This window comes from Nicotiana tabacum, chromosome 12, assembly GCF_000715075.1.
Source record: "Nicotiana tabacum cultivar K326 chromosome 12, ASM71507v2, whole genome shotgun sequence".
Lineage (NCBI taxonomy): Eukaryota > Viridiplantae > Streptophyta > Magnoliopsida > Solanales > Solanaceae > Nicotiana > Nicotiana tabacum.
This window is the reverse complement of record NC_134091.1, coordinates 24,190,830-24,203,375: the sequence shown is the minus strand read 5'-3', so window position 1 is coordinate 24,203,375 and position 12,546 is coordinate 24,190,830. Positions and strand designations below refer to the sequence as shown.

The window sequence follows — 12,546 nt, the reverse complement described above, 5'->3', positions numbered from 1 at the left end:
ATTTCTTATTCTAATTTCCTTTCTTATTTCTGAGAGAATATTGAATTTCTTGATTATCAGTAACCCGAGTACTTCTAAAAATAGGCTTTGACTGAGAATCTAATTCTTTGGTTAAACAAATTGATTCCGTTACCAGAAATCTGATAATCTTCTCTTACTTTCCAAATCACTCTCTCTCAACTGAATCATATCGAATGTCAATGACAACAACCAGCAGGTGGAAAGAACTCCAGTTCCGTCACCTCAAGGAACCCCCCGCAATTCAAGAGAAGCATCACCAGAAAGATCCACTACTCATAACAATGAACAACATGGAAATGAACAAACTGTCGAGCCGGATGCTGTGAAGCAGTTAATTGCTGAGTACGTGAATGATGCTCTCCAAGCTTTCGTGAGGGGACTACTAGCTGTGCCACCCACACCTCCACCAAACAATACTGCAACTGTGGAAATTCCACAATCAGGATTGGCTAATTCTGAAAGCGAGGAACTCCCAACGAGTCACGTGATGGGAGACCAGGTACGCCTAATAATTCTGATTTACAAACTTTAATACTAACCTTGCAGAAACAAGTGAAAGAACAAAATGACCGTATTGAGCAAATACCCGGTGTACCACCTGTGATCAAAAGAGTTGATTTCGACAAATATTCATAAAAATCATGGAAACCAAGCGCAGCTCCATTACCAATTCCCAAAAAGTTCAAAATGCCTGACATCCCGAAATATGATGGAACGACTGATCTACGTGACCACGTTACTGCATTCACCACAGGAGTAAAAGGCAATGATTTAACCAAGCAGGAGATTGAATTTGTGCTGGTCAAAAAGTTTAGGGAAACACTTACTACATGAGCGTTAACATGGTACTCTCTTTTACTTGAAAATTCTATTGACTCTTTTGCTGAGCTTGCAGATCTATTTATAAAAGCACACTCGGGTGCATAAAAAGTTGAAAAGAGAATGGAGGATATATTCAAAGTAAAGCAAGGAGATACAGAATTGCTTGGGGAATTCGTAGACAGATTCCAACGTGAAAGAATGTTGCTACAAAGAGTACCTGACAATTGGGCAGCCATGGCATTTGCAAGCAATTTAAACGAGAAAAGTTTAGAAGCTACGAGGGGGCTTAAAGAGAGCCTACGAGAATTCCCTTCCACGACGTGGAATGATGTCTATAATAAGTACAGTACCAAGTTACGGATCGAAGAAGATATCATAGTTCAGTCAAGGGTTGAAGAAAAAATAGGTTCGAGGCGGTCAGAATCTGAGAAGAGGTCCGGTAAGAATAGGTACGAGCCTTATATGGGACCTTCGGGGCGAGAAGCTCGTTCCAAATCAAAAACGTGCAGGCTGATCACAAGTTCGCAAATAGAGATTCAGGTTCGTCATCATTGAGATTCAGAAAAGATCGAGGTGAACGTAACAAAGATGCTAATACAAACGCAAGAATTGGGGACTACAATTTTAACGTGAGTACCTCTGAGTTGGTCGCTATTTTAAGAAGCATGGGGGATAAGGTACGATGGCCTAAAGATATGAGATCAAATCCAAATAGAAGAAACCCAGACTTTTGGTGCGAGTTCCATAATGATCACGGCCATAGAATATCAGACTGCAGATTATTACAAGGTGAGGTGGAACATTTATTGAAGCAGGGCTATCTGACGGAATTGTTTAGGGAGAAAGGCAAACAAGCTTACATGAAAAATAGGCAAGAGCCCCCAAAACCTCTGTCTCAGAAGAGAAAAGTAAATGTGATAAACGGCGGAGAAGAAGTCAACGGCGTAACCTATACAGCCGCGAGAAAAACAACAAAGTTCACAATAACTGACGGGAAGCGAACTCGCCAAACTCTAGAAGACGGCAACATAACCTTTGATGATGCAGATGCCGATGGATTAATGATTTCTCACAACGATGCATTGGTAATATCTTTACTTATACATGATACTAATGTAAAACGAGTTTTGGTTGACCCAGGTAACTCTGTGAATATCATTCTATTACGAGTGGTGAACGAAATGCTGATGGGCGATCGTGTAGTTCCAAAAGCACGTTCCTTATCTGGGTTTGATAACTCAACCGTTATTACAAAGGGCGAGATTGAACTAAGCACATACGCAGAAGGAGTCATCAAAGAAACAAAATTTTAAGTGATAGACACAGATATGGCCTATAATGTGATTCTTGGGAGGCCGTGGATTCATGATATGGATGCTGTGCCATCCATATTACATTAGGTTATCAAATTCCCTTCAAAATAGGGAATTCAACAGATTCGAGGAGATCAACAAACTTTAAGGAGCATCAATTCGGTGATACAGCCAAGTCAAAAAGATACGAATACAAGTCAAAAAGATACGAGTGCAAGTCAAAAAGATGCGGGTGCAAGTGAGAAAGATGCGGTAAATCAAATTTCAACAGAAATTATATAAAAAAAAACAGACGTGGACTCCAGACCAGATGTAATTCAAGAGCCAGAGGAGAACGAAAATATTAAAACAACGATTACGGAGCTTGAAGCTGTTCCACTATTCGAACAATGGCCAGATCGAAGAATTCATATCGGAGCAAGGTTAAACCCAGATAGGAGAGGTAAGTTAATTGAATATTTAAAAGCTAACGCGAATTGTTTTACATGGTCCCATTCAGATATGACAGGTATACCTCCGGAGGTGATGACTCATAAATTAAATGAAGATCCATCATTCATACCTGTCAAACAAAAGAAGAGAAAGCAAGGATCATTCAAAAATTAAGTGATCGGTGAAGAGATACAGAAACTCTTAAAGATCGATTCAATACGCGAGGTAAAATATCCTAATTGGCTAGCTAATACTGTGGTAGTTCCGAAAAAGAACGGTAAATGGAGAGTTTGTGTGGATTACACTGACTTAAATAAAGCATGCCCGAAGGATTCATTCCCTTTACCGCATATAGATCAATTGATTGATGCTACCACAGGCCACGAATTATTAAGATTTCTAGATGCATATTCTGGTTATAATCAAATAAATATGGACCCCTTAAACGAAGAAAAAACTTCATTTATTACAAACAGGGGGACTTATTATTACAAAGTCATGCCTTTTGGCTTGAAAAATGCTAGAGCCACGTATCAGAGGTTGGTGATCAAGATGTTCCAAGAACACCTGGGGAAGACGATGGAAGTGTACATTGATGATATGTTGGTTAAATCTACACAAGCGGAAGATCATTTTCAACATCTTTCAACTACCTTCGAGATCCTCCGCGGATATAATATGAAACTGAACCCAGAAAAGTGCGCTTTTGGTGTAGCTTCAGGTAAGTTTCTAGGCTTTCTCGTATCTAATAGAGGAATTGAAGTAAATCCTGCGCAGATTAAAGCTATTGAAGAAATACCTGATATACTCACAAGAAAAAAAGGGGTACAAAGATTGACAGGTAGGATTGTAGCTTTGGGAAGATTCATTTCAAGATCTTCAGAGAAAAGCGTTAAATTCTTTTCAGTATTGAAGAAGCAAAATCAGTTTAAATAGACTGAGGAATGCCGACAAGCCCTCAAAGATTTGAAGGCATACTTAACAAATCCTCCCCTACTGTCTAAACCAAGGGATGGAGAAAAACTATTTGTATATCTTGCAGCTGCAGAAGTAGCTGTAAGTGCAGTTTTAGTAAGGGAGGACAAAGGTAAACAATCTCCTATTTATTATGTTAGTAAATCTTTATTAGATACTGAAACTAGATATCCTCATCTAGAGAAACTAGCTTTAGCATTAGTCATGGCAGCTAGGAAATTGAGACCATATTTTCAATGCCATCCTCTCTCCGTAGTAACTGCATATCCATTAAGGAATATTTTGAATAAACAAGAATTGTCAAGCAGGCTAGCCAAGTGGAAAATAGAACTAAGTGAATATGATATTATTTATTAACCTAGAACAGCAATAAAGTCTCAAGTTTTAGCAGATTTCATCGCAGATTTTAATTCAAAAAATAATTCCTGAAATAGAAAAGGAATTACAAATTTTTACTGGAGCTAATCTAAGTACGTGGAATTTATTTACTGATGGCTCTTCAAATGTCAAAGGGGCCGGTTTAGGTATTGTCTTAATCCCACCCTCAGGTGAAAGTATAAGACAAGCAATTAAATGTCACCCTATTACTAACAATGAAGCAGAGTATGAAGCTGTAATTGCAGGTTTGGAACTAGCACGAGAACTCTCCATAGAGCAAATCATGATTAAAAGTGACTCTCAACTGGTAGTCAATCAGATGCAGGGGACTTACACTGCTAGAGAGGCACGAATGCAACAATAGTTGGAAAAGGCACGAGAACTGATCAAGCAATTCCAATCATAGAAGATCGTGCAAATACCTAGGGAAGATAACGCAGAAGCAGACGCGTTGGCTAACCTTGCTTCAGTTGCAGAAGTAACGAGTGAAGAAAATGCTATTGTAATACATTTATTTCATTCAGCACTTGACCAGGATAAATATGAGGTAAGCTTTAATAATTTAACCCGGGATTGTAGAAACGAGATTGTTAATTTTTTGCAGTACGGGATCGTACCTGAAGGCAAGAAAGAATCTCAAGTGCTTCGACAAAAAGCTGCTCGTTACTGCCTAATTCGAGATAATTTATATCAAAAAATGTTTGGCGGTCCTTTAGCAAGGTGCCTTGGACCCAATCAAACAGAGTACGTGATGAGGGAAGTAAATGAAGGACATTGCGAAAATCACGCAGGCGGAAGATCTTTAGTTAAAACACTAATCAGGGCAGGATACTACTGGCCTAAAATAGAAGAAGATGCAGAAAATTTTGTAACCAAATGTGATAAGTGTCAACGATATGCCAACAATATGCATCGACCTGCAGAGTTATTACATACAGTTATTTCCCTATGGCTATCTATGAAATGGGGAATGGATATAGTAGGGCCTTTACCACAAGCTAAAGGAAAGGTACGGTTCTTATTAGAGTTAACAGATTACTTTTCAAAATGGGTAGAGGCAGGAGCTTTCAAACAGGTACGAGAAAAGGAGGTGAAAGACTTCATTTGGCGAAGCATTATATGCCGGTTTGTTGTTCCAAAAGAAATCGGATGTGATAATGGCCCACAATTTATAGGCTTGAAAATCACAGAGTTCTTTCAAAGTTGGTAAATCAAACGAATAACTTCTTCACCTTACCATCCCATGGCAAATGGACAAGTTGAGTGAACAAATAAGATTATCATCAATAATTTGAAGAAGAGACTAGAAAAATCAAAAGGGAATTGGCCTGAAGAATTACCAGGAGTGTTATGGGCTTATAGAACCACAGCAAAAACATCCACAGGAGAAACTCTATTTTCGTTTGTGTACGGTTCAGAAGCTTTAATCCCAGTTGAAATAGGAGAACCAAGCACGAGATTCACATTGGCAACGAAAGAGTCGAACGATGAGGAATTAAGAACAAACTTGGACTTACTCGAACAAAGAAGAGAAGCAGCTTTAATACAGATGGAAACACAAAAGCAAATCATAGAACGATACTACAACAGAAAGGCTCACATCAGGTACTTTAAAATTGGGGACTTCGTTCTTAAAAAGGTTTTCCAATCAATGAAAACAACCGGAGCAGGAAAGTTAAATCCAAATTGGGAAGGACCCTATAAAGTTCGAGGTATCGCTGGAAAAGGTGCCTACGAGTTAGAAACCATGGATGGAAAGGTTTTACCCTCGAGTTGAAATATTTTTCATTTAAAGAAATACTATTTCTGAGCAAAAGAAGTACCCACAGTCAGGTATCGTTCAATTACGATTTTTGTTTTGTACAGTTAAAATTATACTAACAATTTTATATGATAGGCAACAAGCTAGCCCACACCAAATGATGATATTAGACCTGAAAGACACGCGGAAGCAACATTATTCCCGGTCCGGGGTTGCAATCTTTCTGATGGAAATATAAAGGGTTAAGCAGTCATCATCTAAATTATATATACTTTCGAGTCTCGTATGTTTTTCCTTTTCAGGAAATGGACCACATGGAATGAATAATCAAGTGCTCGAGATTTCATACTTCAAAGCTCAAACACTTGGGGGACTATATATATATATATATATATAAGGAAGGCAAAAAAGACTGGAAAAGTCAGAATTCAAGTCAAGCCTATGGTCTACCCAACCAATCGAAAGTTAAGAGCAAAGTCAAGAGCCAAAAATGCAAGCCTGATTCAAAAACCTATGAAGAATATACTCGTGGATGTAAATTTCAAAATCTTACGAATGACAATATTTAGGCATGGGTTGCAAGATATATCATTGAATTTTGTAAAATCTATTGTAAAGAAAACAGTTATCAAAGAGTTATAGATGATACCTGAATACATATAAAGTATTATACAATTTGAAAGTTCAAAAGATACAAAACTTCCTCAAAGTTATTCAAAGAAACGTGTGTGTTCCTATTTCTTCTTTCGTATGTTTACACCATTATGAAGTTGAGACGTCTTCTTCATTAAGTGTCGTTTATAAAAGGGCCCTCTTTTATAAATCGTGCTTGTTTCAAAAAGTCACAAAGTACTGAAGCATTTTTAATGCATAACAAAAAAGTAGTACAGAAACTCGGAATAAAATATCATAGAAGTTGAACAAAAACTTAGAAGATGATATTATAATAACTTGGTTAAAACTAAGTATGAACTTAGTTCCAACCTAATTGTCTTACACAAAAAAAAACCAAAACGGACTAGGGGTAAGATTTTCGAAAACATTACCCCCAAATGGGACCAGGGGTAAATCTTCAAATGTTCCACCAATTAAAAAAAACAAAGAAACATTTCAAACTTTTTAACTTTCACTGTGAGGCAGAATCAGAACCGGTAGGATGAAGAGTGGCATCATCACCAGAAGGAAGAGCAACTTGAGCAGGAGAAGGTTGAACAACAGCCTCACTAGGAGCGATTTCATCACCCTCGGGAATGCCAACCTCAGGTGAAGAAAATCCTTGACTCTGCTGGGTCTTTTCAATCGTCTCTCTAGTCTTTGCAATCTCAGCATCTAAGTCAAAGCCTTCCCGGCTTACTTCCATTAACGTTTCGAGGCGAGTGTTCAAAAAATCCCAGCTAACATCAACAGCGGCTTTATCTTCAAGGGCCTCATAATCTTTTTCCCACTGCTCAACCTCAGCTCTTAATTCATCCTTCTCATTCAAGGCAGCATCGCAAGAGAGCATTTGAACAACATCGTAAGAGAGCATTCAACTGAACCTTGTCTGAGGATATACGAAGATCTTCTTGAGTTTGCGTGAGCATTTGAACAAGCTCCCCAGAGTAAGCTTCTTTTTGGTTTAGCAAATCCTTTAAGCTTCTTTTTGGTTTAGCAAATCCTTTTTTGATGATCCTTTTCATCATCTCCGTTTCGATGAGATTGATCTACGCAATGAAAAGAGGAATGATACAAGTAAAAGAGAAATCACGTAAAATAAAAAGACAAGGTTTATACCTTTAAAGACGAATGCATGATATCGTTCATCAACATTAGAAAGCTGTGACTTTCCAGTTTTGACTTCTCAACTGGGCCAATCAGTGGTTTCAGCCATACATCAGCTTGGCCAGATTTCTTCAAAAGATTACCATCTTCAGGAATCTCGATGGTAACTTATTTCATTGCCCTACTATTACTGGAGGAACCAACTTCAACATGGGAAGTTGTCAGTAGGGGCAGTCGAGGAAGTCAAAATAGCCACGGGCAGAACAGTGGCAGCAGCAGCAGGAACGGGTAACTGAGATTCAATCGGAGCAGAGGCATGAAAAGTGGCAAGAGGCGTTTCTTCGGATATAAAGCCAAAGCTTTCTTCATCAAACCCACGAGAAAAGAGTTGTTCAGTAGAGTCACGGGGTGCAGCAGGCATCTCTTCATCAGAACTCACTAAGGTAGAATTTTCAGGCTCGGACATGGGAACATAACTAGGAGGGGGAGTAGCTTCGTCATCTGAAATGACCCGTCTCCTAGCCCGTGGCTTACGAACCAACGAGCCTTCATCCCGTTCTTCTTCATCCTCAGAGTTCTGTGGTCTATCAACTTTTCTTTTTGACGAAGAACTCAAGATTATCTCTTGAGGCTTTGATAGAGAGAGCCTCGAAGCAGTGATTGAAGTAGCACTCACACCTCGAATGGGAAACCCTAACAAAGAAAGGGGTTAATAAGTTCCAAAATGAACATGGAAGTAAGGAAGAAAGTGAAAGAGAAAGTTACTGTGAGTCTTAACTTTCCATCCAAATCTGTTTGAAAGGTATTTCCAGGACCTTTCTTCCATAGGAGCAACGGTTCACAATTTCTCTACCTAACCACAAAAATCAGGAATCTCCTCAACAGTTCCCATGGTTGCTGAAAAAGAAAAGTAAAACAGTTACGAGATTACAAGTTCTTCACAAAAAAAGAAGAGAAATAAAAGATTGAAAGAAAGACTTACGTGCAAAGTTCCACTTCTCAGGGAAGGGCATATTCTCTTCTCCTACTAACCCACTTGTAGGAGCAGCAACAAATCGGACATACCAGCCACGATCTTTGTCATCTTCAGGGCTAACCAAAACCCTCTTACTCCTCGCCACGAGAGTAAAAATCCCATGATGAAATAATTTGGGAGAGTAAAGATGAATCAGATGGTAAAAGGTGAAGGGTAAAAAAGCCAAATTTGACAAGTATCTAAGGCATGCCACAACCCTCCATATAATAGGACCAATCTGTCCTAAACACACATCGAAGAAACGATAAAACTCAATGATAATTGGATTAATAGGTGGCCTAAAACCTAATGTGAAGGGATACATATAAACAAAAGAAAAACCAGCTTTAAAGGAAGTGATCCTTTGATTTTCATGGGGGACCAGAATCAGAAAGTCAAATTTCCAATAACAATCTCTCCGCACAATATAAACTAAACCCTCAGTAATCTGGGAAGGATAAACATCAGCACGATCGTGAGAAGTCATGGAAGTGACCTGATTTTTAATTAATTCTCTATCTGTGACAAAGGAAAGTTCAGCGGGAATAATCTCGTCGACAGTAGGTTCACGAAGCGGTTCACTAGAATCCCTACTTCTAGCGGAAGATCTATATGAAGAAGAAGCCCTAGTTCTAAAAGATGATGGAGGATTAGTACTGGGTTGAGAAGGAGAACCACGTACAGACACTGACCCTAAACTACGTAACCTACTACCTCTCCTACTCCTGATAAGAGCGGAAGAAGGGGGAAGTTCATATGCTATGATGACTTTTTGAGGATCAGAATTTGAAGAAGACATAGTTGTATAGGGAAGTAGTACGTAATGAAGAACAAAAGTAAGTTGTGAATAAAGAAAACTGAAGAAAATTTTTCGTAAAAGCAAAGGCAAATGATATATTTATATGCAGAAGCAACCGTCATGTAAAGAGGGTAAAGATGGAAACGTCATTATGAAAACAGTCACTTCGCGACTGATGCAGCCGCAAAAAAGCCCTAAAATCCGCTGAAGAGTTGCAGAACCAATCGATGACTGCCACGTGTCACATGCGTTAAATGGAAGTGACATACGACTCATTGGTTCATAGGAAGATGCAATGGTACGTGAGAAACAACGGCAAACAATTCCCGCCATAAATGTGATCCACTTCCCAAATATTCAATTGCTGAATAATTGGTAAGTGGGGGGACTATCTCTATTGGTAAAAATAAATGTTATACGTGGAGTTAATTATGTGGTTGACATGGCAAGGCACGTGGATCACTAGAAAAGCGACAGCTGGAGAGGAGCACTAAAAGAGACACGAGTCGCAGCAGATACAAACAATTCACCCACGAGGTGAAAAGAAACGGTTGCTCGAGTCTCTTTAAGTTATATGAAGAGGCACCGGTGGAATGAATCAAGACAGTAAAAAGGGCAAATTCATGGATCTTCAATTAATGAGCGTGGATGATTATAAACGTTACAGAATCTTCACGAACAGTTACGATTACCAATTATAATATTTTATTAATGTCATTAATGCTCATAATGACTCAGTCATAAAAGAAAAAAGACGTTGTACTTGAAGACCTCTATATAAGGGAAAGAAATGTCATTTGTAGGGACGTTCTGATAATTATTGGAATATAATTACTTTCTTGTGCTTTCTATTGATTACTTTGTCATTTCTTATTCTAATTTTCTTTCTTATTTCTGAGAGAATATTGAATTTCTTGATTATCAGTAACCCGAGTACTTCTAAAAATAGGTTTTGACTGAGAATCTAATTCTTTGGTTAAACAGTAAGAGTATGAAAGGTGGTATTAGCACTAAAAATTATTCATGTATTCTCGAAACTGAAGTAGAACCTGAAGGTATTGATTTAGGTCATGATGCACATGATATGAATTATCTAGAGCTTACAAAAAAAATTATGATTTTGAAGATGACGATAAGCCTGAATTAAGTGATGATGAATTGATGATACACACATTAGTCTTGTTTTTGAACAAACTCAAGCCCACATCTTAAGACCCCAAGGGGACTAGTTTAGTGTGATTATTTTGAGGATACAGAAGGTACAAATAGGGTTCAATGTAAACTTTTCGAAGATGCATATAAACATGAGATGGGGGATAAAAAAGGGGGAACATATCAATAAACTAGACATCTATCTAAAAAATACAAAGAATAGAGAAGTGATGGGTTAGAAGGTTCTAATAGTAGCCAAGAAAAATTTAGATCGGAATATTATTAGAAGGATATAATAAAATGAAGGCTAGTGAAGAGTTAGCAAAATTTATAGTTGTAGATACTTTGCCTTTTGCTTTTGCTTCTTCAAGTATATTTATTATTTATCTATAATAAATTTATAATCTTATGTTTAGAGGTATTTCTAGAACTATCTACAGATCTGATATTTCTAGACATCATGGACAATACCAGTATTATTTACGTTGGTTACTTACATAGCTCCCTTGTAGAGTTTCTCTCACTTAAAATCTTCGCCTTGTTGTTAATAGAAATGATTATTTAACAATTATTTGAATTTAAATTTTAACGTGCAAAAATATATTTTAGCCTTTCAATAAGATAAAGTCCGTAGGCATACTGCTGATCGTATATCTGATTTTATTATAAAAGTTGAAAATTTTTATGGTTTTCAAAGCAAAATTTATGTATGTCTTTGATAATTCCTCTAACAACACAACCGCTATAACAATTTAAAAGAGGCCCTTTCTTGACTGTTAAAGAAAATATTTAATGTTAGGTGTGCATATCATATATAAAATTTAATAGTTAGAGATAATTTCGAGCACTTTAAGTTTGTCAATGAGAAAATTGACATGCAGTTGATTTTATTCAAGGTGATAATAGAAAAGTTAGACGGAAGGAATTTAAGAGAAAATATGAGAAAAATCACTTTCAACAAAGATTAATGTCTGAAGAAATAGATACTAGGTATACAAGCTTTTAAGTACGTGTTATAAATATAGGGTGCCTATAACTACAAGATTTAACCAATTTGCTAGCAAATTTCCTAACTTATTGTTACAAGAAGTTGATTGGGATAAAATTCACGATGTTGTTGTAATTTTACAAAAACATTTATATTACATATCTTGAATTTTTTTGAGTCACCCGTGTCTTTAGGGGGGTGGCGTGGGAGCGTGGAGTGTGCGGATAGCTAGAGCAGCCGCCATCGACCACGTGCCGCCCTGAATTGCCTTGTTTAGTGAACCCCCAAACTTAGGTCAGTCTTTAGGTCATGCTTATTTGCATCATGTCATTTACACTTAGCAGGGCTCGGTCCCAGGCACCATGTCCCTTTATAGGAGGCCTATCCAAATTATGTCAAAACGGGCCCATGGCCCAAAAAGATATTTAATCATCCCCATGTGCTACATGCTGCATTCTTTAAGGGTAAAAGGGTCATTTGGCAGACCAATGACGGTTTGAGGGTAAATGAGAACGAAAAATTTGTGAAGTGTAAAAATGAAGCAAGTAGGACCCAGTTATGTTTTTCTTTCACAACGTTTTCAAGAAAAAGACCCAAAAACAAAATATGAAAATGAAAAATCCAAAAAGATTTTACATGTTTCATCATTTTTCAAAAAAAAGAAAAAAAAATAGTTTTTCCAAATTAGTTGCATTTTTCAAAGTTTTCTCCCATATCCAATCTTCCCGAACGACGCACACCTGATTCTCGTCTTTCAGGGCGGGATACGTACGCAGCCCACATAGAGTCCGGTCTTCCTAGTGAGTCTTAAGTTCTTGGCTTCGCGGGGTCTTAGCCAAATCTTGCATGTCTAGCCACGTTCGGCCACATCGGATGTTTTTGTAAAATAGGGATATTTTCACAAAAGTGGCTTGTTTACCCATGTCATAGAGTCCTAAGTCTACCACAAGGTGTCCTCTTAGTTTAAGGTCCATTCCTATTGAGTTTGCATGCTTAGCCATTTTTGACCACATCAGCTATTTCTGCAAAGTAGGGTCATTTGTGCAAAGTAACCTTAGAGATAACGATTCTTGAGAGTTTAGGGGTCATATGGGCCTTTTGAGATATGTTTCCATAGCTTGGTGGTCA

General features: G+C 37.8%; 1 protein-coding gene across 1 annotated transcript; it reads left to right on the top strand.

The window, feature by feature from the left end:
- Positions 1-4,638: 4,638 nt before the first annotated feature.
- Positions 4,639-5,718, top strand: LOC142167047 (uncharacterized). The gene is made up of 2 exons (XM_075227201.1): positions 4,639-4,950; positions 5,239-5,718. The coding sequence occupies exons 1-2, from the start codon at positions 4,639-4,641 to the stop codon at positions 5,716-5,718; spliced, it is 792 nt and encodes a 263-aa protein (XP_075083302.1).
- The last annotated feature ends 6,828 nt before the right edge of the window (positions 5,719-12,546 follow it).

Coding starts and splice junctions, on each gene's coding strand:
- LOC142167047 (XM_075227201.1), top strand. CDS start 4,639: ATGTTTGGCGGTCCTTTAGCAAGGTGCCTTGGACCCAATCAAACAGAG. Junction 4,951..5,238: donor TACCACAAGCTAAAGGAAAG/GTACGGTTCTTA, acceptor AATAATTTGAAG/AAGAGACTAGAAAAATCAAA.